The following is a 23,350-nucleotide window of genomic DNA, read 5'->3' as shown; positions in this document are numbered from 1 at the left end:
ACTTGGCATAAACCCTGATTTTGCAACCATCTTTTACAAACCACCTCTTTGTTTCCTAATGGCTGCAGTGAGAATTCTGGGGGCAAAGGGTTAATCTTTTTGATAACTGGAATGGAAAGAACAAATCCCACTTGTCTAGTAAGATTTAAATAATACACAATCTTAATTCTTTAAACAACTGAATAGCTCAACTAAAACAGTCATTCTGGCTGAAGTAGAATGGGTGGAGTGGAAAAGGCCAAACACATTCCTTAAATTAGAAAGAAATGTTCTGAGAAAAAAAATCTGATCAACACATTTATCAGATATGGATGATACATTTGAGATATTTCACTGCAAAATCACAACGTCGTAACTATTCCCATTTAGGGTCTTTGCTATGCAACTGTGTATTCACTTAGTAGTTAAATATATATGCATCTCTAATACATTCACATATAAACATTTCTAGTACCTTTGCTATAAATCAGTTACTGAGTTTTAATTAGCAAAATTGGTAATGGTTGGGAATCTGCTTTCTTAATCAAATTTTAATGCCTCAAAATATTCCTCTTGTATGCAGCACTCTTACTGTTGGAAAGAAATTGCATTTTGGTAATAGCATGCAACAATTGTTCCTTCTTAAAATATTACTTATATCCTCCATTTATAAATGTATTATTTTCTCCCAGTACTGTGTCTTAAGAATCATCAATAGGCAGGCTAATGACAAACGCCAAGACAGCTTTCTTTCACTGAAGGGTCTGATATACATACATTATACAGAATAATACAACCTTGCATGGTGCTATAAGCCATGTTGTTGTTTGTTCTTACCTTGTTATAATACAGAACACAGTTTAACAGCCCAATCAACCAGACTCATCTCAAGAACAGTTACAAAATCAGCATATCTGACTACATTTAGCTTTCATTAGTCAGCCACACATTTCTGAGACAGTACATTTTATTTCATTAAGGTAAGCACTTTGAAAAGGCTCCTGGTTGTCAAGTAAATCTGTGTCATGTTAACTGCACACCAGATTTGACTGCAACCATCTTAAGCACCAACCACCCTAAGTATATTTTATACACAGACTACAGTTCCTGTCAAAATATGACAAATTATATTTATAGTAATACATAAGTGAAGTTCTAGAAATAGGGAGCTTTCTTTTAAACTATAAAAATGGTAAACACAAAAGAACTGGTTTAGTAGGTTGGTGTCTCAACCCCAAAATACTGTGCAACTGCATAATTTAATAAGTAAACTCAATGTAACTAAGGGGGAGGTGGGGGACAGCTTTTCAAAATACCCTTGAAACAGTTAAATCCTGGGTGGGCAGCTGAGTAGATAACAGGATTTTAACAAGCCTGCCCTGATGTGCATGGGAATCCGTCGGCCTTTCCAGCACGCTATATCTGCTAAACAGTTCCTATAAACTGAAACAATGCTCACTGAAACAAAGGCTTGAAGACATGAATAAAGAGCCTCCTTTATGCTTTCATTTGCAACCTCTCAATTTTTCTCAGTAACAAAAGAGAGCACTCTGTTCCCAAAAGCAGTCTACTGTAAAGACTATTTGGTCATAAACACATGAGGGGAATCAGAGATTCTAACTTTGACAATGCTTTACCCTCTCATGTTTTGCATCTGAAATGAAATAAAACTGTATTGCCTTAATGCAATCTGGGTCATTTTGAGTTCAGTCTAGAGAATATTAAGTACCACTGCCCTGTCTTTTTTTAGTTTATGTCCCAGAAAAACAATCTAAAGTTAAACACTGAAACCTTCATATTTTAAAAAAGGAAGTGCTAACCAAGTCTTTCTGTCTATGGCAGTAGGAGGAACAAGAGAAATCACTGTGACAGGCTTTCCTCATAATTATAAAGTACTGACTAAAGCTTAGATCATTTAAAACAAAAACAAAAACCTAAACCACCTGACACAATTGTTGATGAACTTTTGTTTTCAATAAAGATATGTCCAGATCTATGTGAATCTACAAATCTTTCAAATAAATTATTCAGCTGAAGACTAATACTCCATTTGGAAAGTTTGTTTATGCAGGCTTGGCAAAGCTATAAAAGCAAGAGTAAGGCGGTGTTTTTTAATTACTGTATTATGGACTATTGCCAATTCTGAGTGTGCTTCCTGCCAGTCCAACTGCAACAGAATTGGCTCAGCTTTCAGAGGCTGGGTAAGAAACTTCGACATCTGCCCTTCTATCAATAAAATTTAGGTACAATGTACACATTACACCTGACAGGAGGACGACACTTGAAATCATTCCATAAGGCAGATATCATTGTATCATAAGCCCATTGAGTGTGCAAATAGATTGGACTACAGGCATTCCTCTATGGGCATTTATTGTGGCATTATATAAACGGATTAATCTGGGTGCTAAGCACTGTACTCAAAATGTTAACAGATAATTCAGGAATGAATTTAAATGGAAAGACAACATTTCAGAGCCTATTTTCACTATATTCTTTAAATATCTAGAAGGTGCAATGTGTATAAAGCTCAGATGTACTTTTTATACATGAGTAATTAAAGCTATAAGATAAATAACTGTTAATAGATAAGAACATGTATCAGGAAATAAAGCTTTTTTATGGCTAAGACATCTGTTATATTTATAAGAATGGAATTTTGCGAAAAGTGGTTTGTTTTTCACACATCTCAATATTATTGCCCTGCCCAGAGTCCCATATACCTGCTTGCCAGAGATCAATGTTTCCTTCTAAGATGAATCAGTGTGAGCTACCTCACAGTTTTTAGCCTCCAGCTCACACATTTTTGTCTTAGCTCAGGAAAAATGGCACAAGAGCAAATTAATTTACACAGTAGCTCACAACTTTAATACCAGTAGCTCAGGAAGTTGAATTTTTGCTCATAGGATTCCACAGCTTAGAGGGAGTATTACTAAAGATATCATATTCATATATATATATATATATATATGTATATATATGTGTGTATATATATATATATATATATATATATATATATATACACACACATACACACACAGTAAATTTAAGTGAGATTTTTGTTCTTACATATCAACGGACAGGGCTTTTTTTGTAGCAGGAATTCCTTTGCATATTAGGCCACACACCCCTGATGGAGCCAATCCTCTAAGAACTTACAGGGCTCTTATTAAAGGACTTACTGTAAGTTCTTGGAGTGCTGGCTACATCAGGGGTGTGTGGCTTAATATGCAAAGGAATTCCTGCTACAAAAAAAGCCCTGGCAATGGATAAATACACATGCAATACCTTCGCAAAAAAATTACACTTATTTTAAGTGTTTTTATCCTGTTTTTCTATAAACAGGATCCCAAAAAAGCAGACTTTACAATGTGTGATAAAGGGAGCAATACCAAGTAGGCCAAACCAAAACTCCTAATCAGGGTGGGAGTATCAGGTAAATAATAAAAGCCCAAGCATGGTGGCAATTCTCAGGATTTTTATTGGATGGATGTGGCTTGAGCAGGATTGGCTCACACTGTCTCTGCTGTGCCAATGGCTGAGTCTGCTCTCCCCCGCCCACCGCCAGCCCCATCAGGCAAGAACCCCAGCAGAAGGCCACTGACCTTCGACGGAGACAGTTCTCTCCTGACAGGGAGCTTACTAAGCAGGACTGCTTCTCCACAGGGCCTGTTATAGGAAGTCCAGGACAGTCAGTCTGAGAAAAGGCAAGGAGGTGTGAGGGTGTAAAACAGGGGAAAGATTTGTGGTGCCTGGCCCCTCAGCCCTCCCTCCCCCAGCTAGAAGCCTGTGTTCATGAGAAAACAGTTGGGTTCCTTCTCTTCAACTGAGGCAAAAAGAATGTTCATTCATAGCAGGGACGGGCCCTTTCCACCTGTCAATACTCTTCACTCTTTCTATTCCAATTAGGCTACAGTGGGCTCATATGACAGAATGGACTCTGAGGGAGAGGCCTTTCCTACTGGAGAACCACTGTTGCCAATCTCCTGGTGAGGGCTGTAGAAGCTTGACTGGGTGATTTCAAACCAGCCTAAACTGTCTCAAGGGGCTGTTGTTGTTCAGATTAAAGGGGGGAGGGGAGAATTGAGGAGAATGATGTAAACTGATGTAATTGCTGAGGACTCCTCCCTATTAAACAGTCTGTCAGAGAGAGACTGTTGGTCTGAAAGGTATCACTACAGGCCTCTAAGGGAGGCCTTTCCTCCTGGGGAACCACTGTTGCCAATCTCCAGGTGAGGGCTGTGAAGCTTGACTGGGTGATTTCAAACCAAGCTAACCTGCCTCACGAGGTTGTTGTTGTTCAGATAAAAGGGGGAGGAGAGGAGAGGGGACTACTGTAAGCTGATGTAATAGCTGATGACTCCTCCCTATTAAACAGTTTGTCAGAGATAGTCTGTTGGACTGAAAGGTCTCTAGGGCAGAACTCACTGGGCCCAGTGCTGACTACGGCTGTCAGTTCAGTTTGGTGAGAAATTCCTGGAGATTTTGTGGTGGACTTTGAGGAGGGCATAAGAGTTAGGGTTTCAGAGTGGGGTCTGCTGGGCCCAGGTCCTTGCTGTGGAAGCTGACTGACTGATTTCAGACCAGTCACAGACTTCCAGCCTAACCTGCCTCACAGGGTTGTTGTTCAGATCACATGGGGGGAGAGAATGATGTAAACTGCTTTGCCCCCCCCCCCATGAAGAAAGACTAATTTTCCTATATAGAAGCTGCAGGGAGGGCACAGGTGATGGAAAGCTGAAGTCAGAGGGGCAGATAAAGGGAAGGAGATAGGCTTGCCAACTCCAGGTTAGGAAATTCCTGGAGATTTAAAGGGCTGGGCCTGGAGAGGGCAGGGTTTGAAGAGGTGTGGGACCTCAGAGACGTATAATGCCATAGACTCCAAATCAACAATTTCCTCATGGGAACCACTGTTGCCAATCTCCAGGTGAGGGCTGGAGACCACAAAGAACTACAACTGCTCTCCAGATGCCAGAGATCAGCTCCCCCTTAAGGTGTGTGGGGGGGGGGGAGTGAATGCCTTCACTTTGGTGGGTTGGAAGACAGCAAGGGTGGCAGACACTCGCCCAGAGGCCTTCAGTGGTATCTTTCCATGTCGATGGGAAATTCCTGGAGATTCTGCAGTAGACTTTGAGGCGGGCATAGGAGTTAGGGCTTCAGCATGGAGTCTGCTGGCCCCAGGTCCTTGCTGTGGAAGCTGACTCACTGATTTCAGGCCGGTCACAGACTTCCAGCCTAACCTGCCTCACAGGGTTGTTGTTCAGATCAAAGGGGGCAGAAGAGAATTATGTAAGCTGATTTGGTTCCTCACTCCCCACTGTGAAGAAAGACAGCCTATGTAGAAGCTGCAGGGAGGGGGAAGGAGATAGAAAGCTGAAGTCAGAGGGGCAGATAAAGGGAAGGAGATAGGTTGCCAACTCCAGGTTAGGGAATTTGTGGATATAGGAGGGGTGGAACCTCAGTCAGGTACAATGCCATTTCTTCCTAGGGAACCACTGGCGATCACTCAGATTTACCACTGCTCTCTAGATAGCAGAGATAAGTTTCCCTTGAGGTGGGGGGAAGTTAATGCCTTCACTTGGGTGGGTGGGAAGACAGCAAGGGTGGCAGGCAGAGCCGCCTCCTAGAGCCCATTGTATGTTTTCCCCCTTAACGGGCCTTACTCCTAGTTACGTGATAAGACTCCATTTCAGGGTTATTTAATGCTGACTCCTAGGAAATGGTTCTTATGATTGCACCGAAAGAATCCCATGACTCAGAACTACTCAAGGTATACTTAAAACCTACTTATTTCACATGCAAGCACTCACAAGAATCACCCACAAATGTGAACTATTATGTTTAGTTCTCCTTGAGTTAGCAAATAGAGCTAAACAATGGTTAAACAAGACCAGTCATCAATTACTCCTCATTGGGAGAAGGGGCAGCTGCCAGGGCCCAGGTTTTCTAGCAGGGCCAGTGCTGCAGAGCCCCCCAACCACATGCTGCCAGAGAAGGACCTACAGGTGATATATCATGGTAGCACTCATGGAGGGTACAGTGGTGGTGTTTCTATCTGCACATACCACCCAGCACCATTGAGGAAAGGACAGTAGGAAGGTTCACAAATGGAAGGGGTGGGAGGAAGGACATTCAAGCAGGTGAGGATGTGGGTGAACTGGAAAGAAGGCATGGCTGGGGTCCTGGTAGCAGTAAGGAGAAGGGAGGGGCACTCTACCCAGGGCCGCCCCCACCCAACAAAAAAAAAAAAACTGGAACCAGCTCTGGTCCTCTCAGTGTCCAGCACAGCAAAAAATAAAGCAAATATCAACTGATGATTTTTTGTTGAAGTACACAGTAATAATTGCTAACTGTTTCTGAACTATTTCACCTAGAGAGGACTAGAACTGTCTGCTACTGACCAACAAGGCCAAATCAAGAAACATCTGAACAATCTGTTAAGATTTTTAAAAATCTGCTAATAAGGTTTTTATTTACAAATAAGGTTCCAATCTGCAAATAAAGTCTACATCAATTTCCAGTTTATCCTACTATTAGATTAAGAATCTGGCAGACATTTAAGTATCCAGCAATATTGTTTAGAAGTACTTCTTTATCATTACATATAACTGGATGTGCCTTTCCCTGAATCCTGTGCGCAAATATCCATTGAGCGGCATTCTGAGCCAAGATCTCAAAAATTCACAAGTCATTCCCATAAGGGCAGAGAAGTGCAAAAGACTGATTAAAATAATGGCTGCTCCATACAGCTCCAATACAGTGACATAAAATATCTCAATGGACAAGCAGAATTTGACGTTGAAAGTTGGTAAGCGACAAACAGTGCAGCCCAATGCAGTTCCAGTCTAGTCTAAGAGTTCAAAGGGCATAGAGTGGAGTAACTCTGCTTTGGATTATGTTAGTTGCCCAAATTTACCTGCAAACTCTGCTCACAGTAATGTTTGATACAAGCCCTACTATCAAAGATGGGAGGTTTTATGCCTTTACTCAACTACTTTTGTTACCAAACTTCGTGCATGTTGTAAAAACTGAACTGCTTCATTTATCACTAGCTGAAATTCAGACAACCATGTAGTTATTGGTAGGATTACCTCTCCAAGGACACTCTGCTGTGACAGCTTTGCTCATCTGAGCTAGCCTTTTGAAGAAACTACCCTACAAAACAGGTAAAATCAGTTACTTTCCGGATATACATATTCTCAGTTGTAGTCCCTACCTGGTGCAATCATCTACCCGGCAAGGTCAGAAAAGTTTCCACACTATCAATGCTCTGTAGTATGAGCAAAACAGAACTTTTCATGAAGACATTTTTATGACGTGATATTGTTATGGCTTTAAATGTTTGTAAATGAGTTTTATTGTACTTGTTGGTTTTTAATTTTTGCAATCTGCCTTGAGTTTCTGTGAGAAAGGTGAACTATGAAAGAAGTAAGTGAGCATGTAAGTAAACAAACAAACAGCTAGAGTGTTCCAGCATCTCTAGTTAAAGGAAATTAGACAGGAGATGAGGCAAAAGACCTCTACCTTGTCCCCTGGAGAGCTTGCTACCAATAAGAGTGGATGATATTGATGCTGGTAGACTAACAGTCAGGTTCTTGATGGGTTGACCCCAAAGCATCTTGTTAGTCTAAATCAGGGGTGGGGAACCTTTTTTCTGCCAAGGGCCATTTGGGTATTTATAACTTCATTCACGGGCCATACAAAATTATCAACTTAAAAAACAGTGCTCCGCTGAGGGAGAACGATTCAGGCCGGCAGTCCCCAAGGGCCAGACCAAGTTATCTCGAGGGCTATTTATAGCCCTCGGGCCAGACGTTCCCCACCCCTGGTCTAAACTACAAGGTTTATTTTCAGTTTCCATATACATCCATCCTTAATGCCAGGAAATGTTTAAGTAAAAACAGAACAAATGATGCATGACTTCTCAAATCAAGTGTTCTGTCTAAGTCCTGTTCACATGAATCAGAACTACCATCAAGTAAATTTAACAAATCTTTATACACATACCAATGGCAATTTAGAAGCCAATACTATGACATTAATGGCTGCTCCATACAGCTCCAATATATGCACAGGCAGAATTTGAAGTTGAAAGTTTGTAAGCGACAAACAGTGCAACCCAATGCAATTCCTCTAGTCTAGGAGCTCAAAGGGCATAAGAGCCCCGTGGCGCAGAGTGGTAAAGCTGCAGTACTGCAGTCGGAGCCCTCTGCTCACAACCTGAGTTCGATTCCAGCAGAAACTGGTTCAGGTAGCTGGCTCTAGGTTGACTCAGCCTTCCATCCTTCCGAGGTCAGTAAAATGAGTACCCAGCTTGCTGGGGGCAAAGTGTAAATGACTGGGGAAGGCAATGGCAAACCACCCCGTAAAAAGGCTGCCGTGAAAACATTATGAAAGCAACGTCGGAAACAATTGGTGCTTGCACAGGGGACTTCCTTTACCTTTTTACTATGACATTAAGCCATATTAGACACCTGACTAGTCAAATGGGCAGGAGAGATAGATATTTTATTCATACTACAATAGAAAAAATAAATTGGTCTATAAACTATTATGTCACTCACTAGCTGATACATATTTTTACTTTAGTTAGCACATATATCTCACTAAGCCAATGAACCCTAAATCTTACTGAGCCAATAAAAAATCACATCTGGACACAATGCAATCCTGTTCAGCTCAGGAAAGGATTTCCAATTTCTCTCAAAGTATCAAAGAAACAAAATGAGTATTTCCATTTATTGCTGGGAGGGAGTCAAATCTGAAAGCAAACCACAGCATGGGCCTGCTAGAGTCCCCATTAATTAGTATTTTAATTCATTATTTCTAAGTCAACCTTGTAACATCAGAAGCAGATGTAATTATGTTTGAAATATTAGAGAACTACTATTCCAAGTCGACAGATCAATCCAACCAGTTTCGGACAGCAGAGCCAAATCTCCAGGTGAGAGAAATTTTAGTGGTCACTCAGCTGGATAACTGGTTGGTTCCTCATTAAAACAGTGATTTTATCTACAGTAGGTAGTATCTCATGAAAACAGATTTTAAAACATCAAAGCTTTCACACCAGCTATCTTGTTTCTTTAAGCATTCTAAATGACAGTTTTTTAAAAAAACCAACAACCAGTGATCATCTAAGCAGAATTCCTGATCAATCACTCATTCACTCATCTGGGTGACTGTGACCATCACATGCAGCCACACCACCAAGCACATACAGAGAAACCACAGTGTTTTCAGCCAGCCAACTGTGCGGTGTAGATGTAGCAGCTGTGCTCTATATCCTTTTCCTTTTTTTGCCTAGCATAAGAGACTCAGGATTATGATGACTAGAGGGAAATTGTCCCAGTATACTCTCACTGCCATCTCTGTGGTTTCTTCATGTCTCTTCTGAATGAAACAGTAACAGGAAGCACAAAATGCTTTAGATCACAAAGCATGGAAGCAGAACTTTAGGAGAATGGTTGAAGAAGTTAACTGATAGAGTTCAAAGGCAAAAGTTGAAAAGGGTTACCATCTCTCATAATTTATTTAACTTTATTTTTATCCTGCATTTCTCCCCATTTTGTCCTCACAATAACCTTGTGAGATAGGTTAAGCTGAGAGTATGTGAATGGCCCAAGATCACCCAGCAAGCTTCACAATACTGATTTAATGTGAATAATGATCTCTTCCAGTCATGTGTTTCTTCTAGTTATGTAACCTGAAAGGAAGGTACAAAAGCAGTTCATGCTTATTTTTGTTCTATATTATTTATTATAGCTTCACTTGTCTGCATGAAGCTGTAAACTAAGTTGAAGCTCATTTCCCCCCCTACAAGTACAGCTAATCTTCTCGTAATTATTATCTCTGCCAGAGATAGTGAGGATCATCAGCAAACACAAAAGTACAATAAAAAGTAGCTGCTATCCTTTAGTAATAAAACCCATGTCATGGGGGCAACATGGAGCAACCTGATTCATTGGGACTCGGTGGGCCTGCAGGGCATCAATTATTGACTCATCACATGTCCGTCACCCCCTCTGGCCTCGCATTGGCTGACTCTACTCTCCCAATGCAGGCCCGGGAATGTTGACCAAACTACCAAAAGCAGTCTCATCTCAGAAACAGCCATATCTCCAGCTCTTCAAGATTATGCATGGGATAGAGAAGGTAGAGAAAGAAGTGCTTTTCTCTCTTTCTCACAATACAAGAACTTGTGGGCATTCAATGAAATTGATGAGCAGTTGGGTTAAAACAGATAAAAAGAAGTACTTCGTCACCCACAGGGTGATTAACATGTGGAATTCACTGCCACAGGAGGTGGCGGCGGCTACAAGCACAGACAGCTTCAAGAGGGGAATGGATAAACATATGGAGCAGAGGTCCATCAGTGGCTATTAACCACAGCTTATTGCTAGAACTCTGTGTCCAGGGCAGTGATGCTCTGTATTCTTGTGCTGGGGGGGGGGGGCACAGTGGAAGGGTTTCTAGCCCCACTGGTGGACCTCTTGATGGCACTTGGGTTTTTTGGCCACTGTGTGACACAGAGTGTTGGACTGGATGGGCCATTGGCCTGATCCAACATGGCTTCTTTTATGTTTTTATGTTCTCTGTGTCCTTTCTGTCAATTGGCATCAGAAAGGGCTAAAGAGCTACTACGGCCTCACAAAAGGCCTCCTAGCACACATAGCCTCCAAAGGCCACAGAACTAGCCAGGGAGGCCAGGCTCCACTGGGGAGTGTATGCTTAAACGCCGTGGCTGCTGCCTGGGAACTACTAGCCAGAGGCTGTTGCTAGGGAACCCAGGCTGCTTTTGTCAGTAAGGGGAGAGGCCTCAGGTACACAGAATGGCATAGAGTCCACCCTCCAAAGCAGCTATATAGTACAGTATTAATAATACAGTATTATTCTAGGTAGGAGAAAGGAATGATTTCTTCACGCAAAAAGGTAAAGGTGCAAGCAGCAGTAGTGGAAGGCTTTAACGTCTCTGCCCCTTCTGTGTGTTTTTAAATGCAACTGGTCTGTCACTGTGGGGAAAAGAACAGTGGGCTAAATGGAACCCTGGTGTACTCCAGCATGGCTTTTCTTAAGCTGTGTTCTTATACAAATGATATTACATAGCTATTATAAAAACTCTTTTTAAATCTCAAAATATTTACTGAACTACAGTAACCTTGAGAAATCTAGTCTGCATGCAGCAGACTCAAGTATCTTGTTAGAAAGACCATATAAATTCTATCTTCAGCAGCCAATTTAACAAGCACACATCATCATTATTATTTTTTAAAAGGCACAAAAGTGACAAAATGGTGTTTAGGCCAGATCTGGCCCATATTGCTTTCAGGTTTGGAATTCTTGAAGAGATAATTTGTTAGTTGGATGTAAAGGTTATAAGTATTGAATTAAAACCATGGTGACCAACATCCAAATTTTCATCAGCCAACAAGTTTGCTGGCCAATTCTGATACCAATTCCTCCTCGCTAGCAGTTGCTCTTCCCCCAGGTTTCTGCTTTCCCTAGCTCAAGCAACCAATTCCCCACCAGTTGCTGCATGGGTACATTTTGATACCAATTCCTCCTCACTAGCAGTTGCTCTTCCCCCAGGTTTCTGCTTTCCCTGGCTCAAGCAACCGATTTTCCACCAGTTGCAGCATGGGTGCATTTTGACCATCGGTTCCCTCCAATGTTTTCTTACGGCTTCCAGATCTCTAAAAACAAGACCAGGAAGCTGCGGGGGAAACTGGAGGGAGCTGTGGGTCAAAATGCACCTGCACAGCAGCTGGTGGAGAACTGATCATTTGAGCTGGAGAAAGCAGAAGCCCAGAGGCAGAGCAACTGCTAGTGAGGAATTGGTCTGAGTCTGTCTGTCTGTCTCTCTAAGCCTGACCTAACACACAAGGCTTATGTGAGCATAAAACAGGTAGGGTTAAACTATGTGCCACTTCAAGCTTCTTAGGGGGAAAGACAAATGCTTAAACTTAAACAAATACAGTGTTTACTTCTCATTGGTTTCTGTCATTAGAAGCCATATTAATGCTCAGTTACTGTTATGAAAAGTGCATGCTCAGTTATTGTTATGAAAAGTCTCTTACAAATAAGAAGTTCTAAAACTGAACTCCCAAGATGCTGTCCAGCAAAACCATTACTCTAATAGAAATTAGGATGAATCATATAAGGACATGTGATGGTCCTAAAAGGTTGCATGGATAAAAGAACACCAAGTTCCAATTCATCCTAACGCAGCAGTTTTTCTTGTGATATGACCCTATATTACAGGAAATGTCTCTGGGTTCACAGAGCAGTCATTTAGCATATGACTCTGTGGAACAAATAATATTCCTCAACATTTTAAAAAATGCAAGATCAACTCCAAAATGACACTTAAATCACTATTCTAAGCTGTTCCTTCCAAACTGTAACAGGACAGTAGATACATAGCTGTGGTTTACATTCAGGCAGCAGACCAATAATTTAGTTTAAACACAAATGATACTGCAAGTCGCACGATAGTTTATGTCTCAACCCTTGATCACATGCTTATGTATCTTTCATTTTAAAAGGTGATGTAATAACAGATTACATATATTCACAACAAGTGGGGGGGGGGGGGTTGTAGAAATGTCCTTAGGATTAAACCATTACAGACTGAAAAATTCAGAATGGCTTTGGTTTTCTATTACAATTTATTGTACAATGAACACTGAATGTTTGAAAGGAAAACTGGCTGGGTATTATAAACAGTACTCTACGATGAACTATACAGTCCCTAATTACATTAGGAAATTGTAGACACATGGCACCACCATGTTACACAATGGAGGATATATCATACATGTACCTTGTTCTCCTATTCCTCCTCCATTGTGATATATATATAATTATCTGCCAACCACACTTATTTGCTGTCTACACAGACAAACATATCAGTCTCTGCCCCAAACAATGGATGCAAATATGACACCAAAAATAGTAACATTCAGAAACCAGAACATTTTGCTACTGACCTCAAAGTCAAGATACTGAACAACAAAAGAAAAGTCTTCAATGTACAGGTGTAAGGGCCCAGAAAAAGGGGGGGGAATAAGAAAAAACACATTTTTCTGATTACTTTTTTCTCAGCACAGAAAAGAAACTCCTATGAACAGTCAGACCAATTTCTCACTAGCATTGCTCTGCCCCCGGGCTTCAGTTTTCCCCAGTGCAAGCAATGGATTTCTCAACAGTTGTTCCAAGGGCACATTTTGATACCCAACTCCCTCCACTTCCCCTCATGGCTCTGCAGTGCTGTCTTTTAAGGATTAAGAAATCACGAGGGGAACTGGAGAACTGGAGAACGAGGGGAACTGGAGAGAGCAACTGGTGGGAAATCAATCACTTGCACCAGGGGAAAACAGAAGCCTCGGGCCAGAGCAAAGCTAGTGAGAAATTGGTATCAATGTTTTAAAATGAATAAAATGTTTCTTATGACAAGGTTTCTCATATTTAAAATCTACAGCATGAAAAAGATCGGCAGCCTTTGGGAAAATATTTTTCCTTTTTTAGTGCGAAAAATCTTGTCTCACAAAGCATTTTGCTCATTCCAAATGTACTGCATGAAAAGGTCTGACAACTTTCTCAATTGTTGCAGTATAAAAATTTTGGGAAATTCGGGAAACATTGGAGGAAAAATCTTATACTATAGACATTTACAATATTTTCAAGACATTTTCTGTTTAAATAATTGTAGCAACAATTAATAAACTATAACAGGTGTAGTCAAACTGTGGCTTGGGAGCCACATGTGGCTCTTTTACACATATTGTGTGGCTCTCGAAGCCCCCACTGCCCTATTGGCCAGCTTGGAGAAGGCATTTCTCTCTTTAAATCACTTCTCCAAGCCAAGCCATCCGGTGGCTTGGAGAATGCATTTAAAGTTGCTTTCTTTCCGCCTCTCTTTTTCAATCTATTTCCCTACCTCCCTCCTTCCCTGTCTTTTTGCTCTCAAACACCTGACCTCCATGTCTTACAATTCTCAAACATCTGATGATTATTCTATGTGGCTGTTATGTTAAGCAAGTTAGGCCACCCCTGTACTATAATGTTTTAATGACAATACATTACTTCTTGTCAAGTTTAACTTAATATCCAAATATGCTGGTGATTCTACCCAGGGCTTTTTTTGAGCAGGAATGCAGATCCGGCTGGCTTGGCATGGGGGGGCGGGGTATGACCTAATATTCAGATGAGTTCCTACTGGGTTTTTCCTACAAAAAAAGCCCTGTGTGAAACAATGGTGACATCAGGGGTTGTGCTCTAATATGCAAATAAGTTCCTGCTGAGATTTTTCTACAAAAAAAACCCTGATTCTACCTATTGTGATTTTATGAGAAAGCCTCTGTCCAAATAATACATTTCCTTTTGTTTACTACAGACTTTGTTTTCTATCATCAACATTTAATTTTTTTACCTTTCAGACAGAAAACTAAATATGTATGTGGTAGAATAGGCTGCAGGAGTCTGTAAATCAAGTATTTGGCATACCTACAATTTTTCTTACAGAAAATGAAGATATTTATATTTTAAAGTCTATAAATGCTGAACAGTACAGGTGTATCTAAGGTATACATTATGAATTTTATGTTGTTCAATCAGTAAAAGAAGTTTAGATTTAATAGGAAAGTAAGTATTCCATATATTACTAATTTTTTTTTAAAACCAACCCCTGCCCCCAAAAAACAGAAAGCTTCTTTCTATAGCTTCAAAATTTCTGAAAATTTTATATATCCACTCCAGTATGAAAAACGATACCCTTAATTCTATTCATTTACAGCTTAACCGATATAAGGAGTTCTCACTCTGTTGCTGCTAAATTTGCACGCCATCAAACTAGGAAGCAAGTTCACAGATTACTATGGCTGTGAATGGAATATACATATACATATGATGTCCTGTAGTACTAAATCAGACCCTCATTATATCGAAGTATTGTCTTCACAGTCCTCCAGGGACGCATGAAAAGATGTTAGCACATAATTTGTTACCTGTCTCTTTTATCTAAATGTGCTGGGGTCTGAACCTGGGACCTATTGCATACAAGAAGAAATTCTGCCATACAGTCACAGTGCCCCATCCCACTAGTTTCGGAGTATATCTTGTATACATTTGAGTTTTGCATAGCAATGTCACATGCTGTACCTCAGAGTCCTTAGAGCCACCTACTTACAATTTCTCCTAGTCCCACCTATGTTGTGTGCAAACAAACATGTATCTACAAACTAAGGATATAACTCATGCATCTTATAAAGCAGATTTTACGATGTTATAATATTTTTGCTCTATTTTTCTCATCATAGTCATGAAAAGAAGCACAGAAAAACTGATCCATGTTAAACTTTAAAGAAGCTGAGAGAAGACGCTACACATGTGACCAATTCACTTTCATAAATGAGAACAAAGAGGAAATGTCACAAGACAAGGACTTAAGCGGAGCATGAGTCATTTCTGAATGGTCATCTTCACTCAATTTCCTCAAACTATTTTTATGTTTTACCCAATAGGTTTTTATAGCAATTGGAATCTGAACATTATTATGCTTTCTAATATTAGACTGTTCCCCAATTTTGACCTTGTTTGACAGACTTCCATCTAACATCTGACTGGGAGTTTTCCTTTCTACTGGAGAATACTTGGATACTGACCTATTTACTGGTATGAGATGATAACTGGAAATATCCTACAAACACTCAAATGTAGCTGAAAGTACAGAGCAATGGCAAAGCAAGGACAAATGAAGGACAGGAATAACCCCAGAGAGGAAAACTAGGACCCCAAAACAGAATAATTGTGGAAGGATTTTTTGTTTGTTTGCATATTTTTTGAGGAAGAGGGATGATCCTTTGTGAAGACTTTTGAAAAAAAAAAAAGCTAAAAAGAGGCTAAAGTTCTTCAGATACGCATTCTAACTGCCACTTTAAACTGAATGATAATTATTGACTTGTTCTTCAACTAGGTATCAAAGCCATTCAAACTATGAAATGGAAACAGACTGTTTAAAGTAACTTTTTATAAAGTGTAAATACAAATTTATTTGTATAGATTTATTTGCAATTTTGCTATTTACTATAATGAAAATGTCTTATAAATTGTTAATATATTCACCTTTAAAGGCATATCATCATGACTTTCAAGGTACAAGTAAGTAATGTGCATTTTATCAAATAATTTTATTGCTCCTTATTAGTCTCCAAAACATACTTGAGCTTCTAGTTTAAAATCTAAATAAAACATTCCCTGAGGAAAAAATGGTTTCTTCTACCCATCTGTCTATATATATCCCTCAGAAAATACTTGTGATATCATTAAAGGAAAAACCAGTACGATTACAGCTTCCTGGTTTGTCATAGACTAAAATGATGTCCAAGGCTGCTATAGAGTTAAATAGAATCTTGAACTCTTAATAAATTGTGCACTCCTATTAACTTTTTTATACTAAACACACACACTTAAATCATTAACACTAACAGACTACACTGTTTTTCTACACATTCTTGCAATCATTTGAATCATAATCTTTGGATGGAAAGCAACGAAGATAAAACAATAATTCATTTTTAAATATCCAAACTGCACAAGGAATTCCATACTTGGAATATGGCAAAGGAGAGACATAAAGGAAATATGCAGGACAGGGCATAAAGCCTAGAAGCTTTCAAAGAGAAAACATGGAGGACAGAAGGGTCAGTAGCATAAATAGACCCAAGCTTCCCTATATTAACCTACCAAAGGATCTTATGATTAATCTGACTGTAAAGCTCTGTATCTCTTTACTCTCTCTCCCTTTATAATGTATACAAAGCCTAATGTGATGCCATCACACTGTGTACCTACCCATCTCATCATTGACTGGCAGGGACAGCAATACATGCTGTGCAGTGACATCACACATTGTTTGTTTTACATAGTATGAGAAAGACGGTAAAGAGATGTGGCATAGCTGCAGCTCCATATCCTATATAATGTCTAGTTTACCCCAGAGTGTTAACGCAAATGACTCATCCTAGAAGCTGGATGGTAGATCTGCACACAGATTTTGGCCCTCAGGTGAAGACAGCAAAGAAAGGTGTTACTAGCCGTACGCATATCAGGGAAAAGTGAGCAAATGGCTTCCATTTCACGCTGGATTTGATCCTAATCGCTGACTCAAGCCTCTTGCAACTTCCCTGTTTTAACATGCCTAAAATCCATTTCTCATTTTCATCTGATCAAAGTATCTCAGGTTTTTTTCTCTCTGTTTTAATACTATTTCCTTTTTAGATTCTTATGGCTGTAATCCTAGTCATATACTGCAATCAATGGCTAGTCAACTGCAAAAATCAATTGAATGTACTAATCTAAGACTTCAAGCCTATATACACTTTCCTGGGAGCAACCCCACAAATGAAATGGGACTTACTCTCAAGTAGAGCTAAACATTGCTCTCTAACTTTACAAAGGGCTACAGTTTTAATTGATAACATGCACTTGTCTGAATTTGTTTCGCTTTTTAACATTTCCATCCTTTTTTCTCTACTTAAATTTCTCCTCTTGTCCCAACTGCTGCTTTTATTATAGTAAAACAGTTTTAATTTCAACTTCTTTTTGTCCTCATTAGCCTCAAGCTTGCACATAACACCTATATGTTTTATAAAGCATAAATTATCCAGGGAGATAGTTTTTAATCTTCATTGTTGATATCAACATTCAACATGTTCTTAAGTGCTGTATTTTCTGAACATATGAAGAGTTGATGTCTTGAATTCAAAGTGGTCATACAAAGTCTTAGATTCTGATATGTTTCTACTTCCATTGCCTTTTTGCATAACTAAATCATGTCTGCTTTAGAATATAAATGTTGAACAAAATAATATAAAATTCACAGAAATATTTACATGGTAAATAGTGAGAAAAGAAAAGCAATTCAAAGAAACTTCACAAATGTATAACTTCTAAGGCAACTCTAACATATGAATTTCTCCTACACAAACAATCAATAATATGTAAAAGTTCCAAGAAATTTCTGACATGCAAGAAGTTCTTGGCAACAAAAAGCCAAACTAAAAGTCAAACAGCATTCCTGACACAGATTTACAAAATTAATTCCATACCTAAGTGACACTTTTGCTATCCCCTGTTAAGAAAAACTCTTAACCGGATGTAACAGATAACAGGAGGGAAATTGGATTCTCCAACCATGACATGCCACTGACACTTATACAGAAGAGCAATAAAGCTAGTTCCTGTCCAGAATTCATAGAATGTACTTCAATTTAAAACCAGCCTTGGATTACTGAAACAAAAACTGAGTCCAAATTTTAATAGTTATTGAGCAATATTTTGTAAACATAAAAGAGCTGATATATATATTTAAGAAAAAGGGGAAGAATGCAGATACATCCCCATCCAGAAACAATCCTTAAAAGGAAGATGATCTTAAGGGAAGACTCTGCAGGTTAGACACAGACACCATGCCATCATGACAGACAAACTAAACTCCAAAGCTAAAGAGAAAATCTTTCATGAATTGTGGAATGCTAAAATCAATGTTTCCATGCTTGAAGTATCACAGTGAGGGGCGGGGGAGGAGAAGATAGGGACTACAGGGGATGGAATAAAACACTACAGTGATTTGAATAAGGATAAAACAAAGCTCTGCAATCTGCCAAGGCCATGTTTATTGCATTTCAAGGAGCCAGTTCACAGCCAGAGAGTAATCTGAGCTCTGCACCATGGACAGTGACTGTTACTGCCGCAGCTACTGCAGCTGCTTCCCTACACTCAACTGCCCAAGCCTCCAGGTTTTAAAAAGGCAGCCATCCACCACCAAAAGGCCAGTCTCATTTACTGTCTGCCAGCAATACTCATTTCTCCAGAGTGCAGGAAAAACACAGCTCTTTACCTCTTCTTGGAGAAATGGTCCAACCACTGATGCCAATAAGGGGTGATGATCTGCACCATCTGTCCCTGAGAATTATTCCTTTCTGCCTTTTGCACTAGGAAGAAGACTGGCTTTCACACTGACCAGAGCATCAATGTCCATCCTATGCACCCACTTCAGGAAATCTCAGGAGCCCTTGCCCACAGTATACACACATGGCTAATATTTTCACATCCACTTGCTCTAATGCAAAATGCAAATCATTCCAGAAAATATTTCATAACTGAGTACCTCTATTTCAGGGGTGGCGAACAGTAGCTCTCCAGATGTTTTTTGCCTATAACTCCCATCAGCCCCAGCCAGCATGGCCAATGGCTGGTGCTGATGGGAGTTGTAGGCAAAAAACATCTGGAGAGCTACCGTTGGCCACTCCTGCTCTATTTCATTCACTGTTCCAAAATGATACACTTTTAAAGTATCAAAATGCAAAACCCACCACTCAAAGAATATAACATGTGTCAACATATCCAACCTCATGAGACACAACCTTATCATCCTTCTTTCTATATCTAGAATGTCACAGACACCAAAGATATAACTTCATAGATTGCAGACATACAATGTACAAACTATGGTTTATTCTCTGCTTTCAGAAGCATAAAACCATGCTAAAGAAGCACCAGTCTTCATCCTCTCTTTTTGCCCAATTAAACTAAATTCTTGTTCCAGAAACCTTCTTAAATTTACCTCCTCCCAGCTTGTATTGTTTTTCAGCACAATAGCTCACTACTAAGACAAAAACATTAATGTACCAGCTGAGACACCTACAATATATAACAGTGACACACGCCCGCTCATGAACAACCATATAGCTACAAATTCCATTCACCAGAGATGCCTTTCCTGAACAGATTCTACTATAGGTTAGCACAAATAAACCCCTCATAAACTTACATTCTTCTTTCTACTATCAACCCTTTCTTTAAAAAAATAATATGCTGCCATGAAAGATATTGTCTTTTCCTATCATAGAGTAGCATAAACATACTCAGAAACATTAAATCTTACAAGAGTACCAACTCACTCCTTGCCACCACTATACTGGCTCAAACCAAAGACATTAATTTTCTTTTGCTACCCAGGCCAACCAACCTCTCCCAAACCCACAGCTGGGAGAGGATCTCCATTGAAGTCCTCTGTTACTACTTTCCGCTTTGCCCCCAGCGCCCCCTATTGGACAAGGTCGGTGGCAAAGGAAATACAGAGCAAAAGAGTTTGCCCCTAAGGAAACTCCCGTTAGCAGCAGCAGCAGCAGTAACAACAAGAGGGGGGAGGAGAGTCGGCGGAGGCTGATTAAATTCTTCCCGGGAAGGGATTAGTGGCTAGAGAAGAGGGGCGAAGGGAAGGCTCAGCACGTTCCTCTTCACCGAGCCTGAGGCCACGGAAGGGGGCGTACCAGACACGCTTGACCCTCCACTAACCTACGGATCGCAGAACAGGGTATGTTTAGTTAGGATACCTCATCCTGGATGAGTTTACATCCAGAAACAGGGACACATGATGGACGCCGAAGACTTGCAAAAATTCACGTTCTTGCCACCTTCCTCCAACATCGCACCATCTAATCTGTGCCATTAGACATAAATAGGCCCTGGAATTATCTGAAAAATCCACTTTTAACATTCTCCCTAGCGGCACTGGAAACGTAGTGAAAGAGCGTTAATCGCGAAAGGCAATTTCGTAATCCAGTCAAGGAGTTTGTGCCCCATGATTGTGGCTACGCACCCCTAAGGGGGACATCTGTGTAATTAGTCTAGAGCAGAAACAGCACGTATATTTAAAAAAGGGAGGCAACGGAGAATAGGACACCGGGACCCTTGGGACCAGCTACAAATCCCTGTTCCCTCTGACACTGGTGCGCGCGCGCACAGAGTTTGAGAAGATCCCTCCGACCAGAGGCAAGTCCTAACTTTCTCCAAGCAAGGTAACTCCCATCCTTATGAAAACCTCACCTGGTCTGTTTGTTTACCAACTGTTTACCCAGCAAGGAGTGAAGCATCCCCAGCTCCCACATTCCCACGGGAAGACGTGGGTGGCCCCAACCTCTTTCCCACGCTCCCCTCCAAGGCCCTGTCCCTTTAGAAACGCTCCTGCCCGAAGCGCAGCGACCCGATCTTCCCTGCACAACAGCACCCCAGAGCCCAGCCCCATTCACAAGCCCTGTGTCCTGGGTTGCCTTCGGTAAAACCCGCGCATACGATTGCCCCTCCCTCCATTGAAGCCGATATCTCCTTCCCCCTCCACGTAAGCCCCCACGACATAAGTGCGCCTGGGGGGCATCATTCATTGTAACTTCCCGGTGCAGAGCCCCTTTTTGCACCACGCTCTTTTCCCCGGCAAAAAGTCTGGGTTTTTTTTTTCCTGTACGGTTATTATGAAAGCAATAACGGCCACCTGCTCCTCTCCACCCTTCCAGCCATGAAAAAAGACTCCCTCACTCCCTTTCCCAGAAGCAGCAGCTATAGCCCGCCCTCTCCAACATCGGAGAGGCCAACGGGGGGGGGGGGGGGGCTTCGTTGTCCTCAGGAGCCCGAAGGACCCCCCCCCCCTTTTCGATGCACTCGCGGCTCAGTCCCCATCTTCCCGGCAGAAAGGGGTGCTTTCGCCAAAACCCTCTCGCTCCGGTGCTACGTGGCTGCGACCGCCGCAGTTCCAGCTTAGCAACCTGCTTTTCTCTTCCCTGCAGATTCCTCCTCGATCTCTATCCGACCAGGCCCCGCTTAGCTTGCGGGGTGCCTGGAGAGGCTGTTCCCCCTCAGTCGCCCCCCCCCCCTCCACTAGCTCGCCAGCATCTTTCTTCAGCCCTCGCCACCGCCCTTCCCCGGGACCGCCAGGAACAAAGAGCCCGAAGCCCGGCTGCTCTTCTCTCGCGCGCCATCCTTTTACCTGCTGCAGGGCCGCCAGCACCATCAAGAGCAGCGGCGGCAGGATCCGCGGCGGCGCTCCCGCTATCCGGCACATGGAGGCGAAGCGGGGGAGGAGAGAGGGGAGCCCAAACGGGAGCGAGCGAGGCAGGGCGAAAAGTCAAAGGGAACGCCACGGGCCAAGGTGGGAAAGAGAAGGGGCGGCAGAAGATCCCAGGGGCTTGCCTCGGAGCAGCAGGCGGCAACTGAGCTCCAGGTCAGGCTGAAGCTTGGCTTCTTATCCTCTCGTCCTCCTCGCCGATTAGCGCCCTGGATGCCGGGGATAGGCTGTACACACAAAAGGCGGCAGGCGACAGAGGAGGCAATAAACACTGCTGGGGATGGCTGGCGGCGTCAACGACTCCTCCGGGCTTTTCCTCGGAACATGCCCCTTCTTCTTGCTGCTGCACGACTGCCCTCGCCGGCGACTCGAAGCAGTCCCTTTCAGTGCGTCGCCAAGCGCTCCCTGGCACTGCCACTCCAAAGCCGGTGCTGCTGCTGCTGCATGCTCGCCCGGAGTCTCTCGCTTCCTTCACTTTCTTCCCTCGCCTTTCCCGGCCAGCCTGCAACAGCGGCAACCCCCTCCTCAGCTCGCACACAATGATAACAATACAGGAGCAGCCTCTGCCTCGCTCGCTCTGCGTGCCTGTGCGTGTGTGTGTGCGCCTTCCCTTGTGCCTGGCTGCTGCTGGCAGCTTCACCTCCTCCTCCTCTTCCCCCTCCTCTCTCTCTCTCTCTCTCTCTCTGTGCTGGCCACACGGCCAATGAGAAGCACCCGGCTTCAGCTCGGCCCTTGCCGGGGCGAGACAACCGCCCACAACTACCCCAGAGCAAAAGGTTAGCTTTAGCTGTCGCCGCTGCTAAAGCCGGAAAGGGGTACGCAAATGAGGCTCTAGAATTATCGTCGGCCGTTTACCTCTCGGGAGAAACTAAGGGGGCAGGGTGGGGCTGGTTTTCCGATATCCACACACGATAGCGGGAATTGCGGAGGGGGAGTAGAGAGACTTTAAGTAATTTTAATAAAACAAGTATGACAAAGCTTCGGCGGATTATATATGGGGTGGGAAATCGCTTACTAATGTGAGAAATGCCTTTGCCAAGGAACGCTAGCAAAGCCCGGCGACGCTAGGGAACGCTGTTCCAGCCCCCCCCCCCCCATTGTCTGAGACGCTTTGCAAGGAGCCACCTGCTGGGAAATTACGCTTCGCTGTTTAGGTTTTTACCTCTCTCCCGCCATAGCTGAGGAGCATGGAATTTGACCAGCCTGCCAATTAGGAAGTTTTTCACTCCCTGTGGTTATTGGGTTAGCAGGCCTTTTCTTCCTACTACCCGCATAATTTCGCAGTAAATGTTTTCAAAAAGCTTTGCCTGGCGATGGGCAGAGCGCCTATCCCTGTGTCCAAAAAGATGGCATGCTGCATAGCAGAAATTAGGAAGGTAGCTTAGTGTATATGTAACCTTAATTTGTGGGTTGTGGGGCAGAACTTGGAATGAATTCTGCAATAATTCAAAGAGAACAAAACATTTTTGTTTT

The 23,350-nt window shown here is 42.0% G+C and overlaps 1 protein-coding gene across 1 annotated transcript in view; it reads right to left on the bottom strand.

Annotated features, from left to right (window-relative positions):
- CDH2 (cadherin 2) overlaps positions 1–21,935 on the bottom strand; it is a 205,413-nt gene extending 183,478 nt beyond the window's left edge. Inside the window, exon 1 of the mRNA XM_060243862.1 lies at positions 21,800–21,935. Within this exon, the coding sequence (XP_060099845.1) occupies positions 21,800–21,874 (75 nt within the window). The 5' untranslated portion in view covers positions 21,875–21,935. The remainder of the gene's footprint in view (positions 1–21,799) is intronic.
- Between the last annotated feature and the right edge of the window lie 1,415 nt (positions 21,936–23,350).

The sequence above is a fragment of the Heteronotia binoei genome, chromosome 7 (assembly GCF_032191835.1).
Source record: "Heteronotia binoei isolate CCM8104 ecotype False Entrance Well chromosome 7, APGP_CSIRO_Hbin_v1, whole genome shotgun sequence".
In the NCBI taxonomy this organism is placed as follows: domain Eukaryota; kingdom Metazoa; phylum Chordata; class Lepidosauria; order Squamata; family Gekkonidae; genus Heteronotia; species Heteronotia binoei.
Note: the sequence above shows the minus strand (reverse complement) of the source record. Positions and strands in the feature narration are given on the sequence as shown.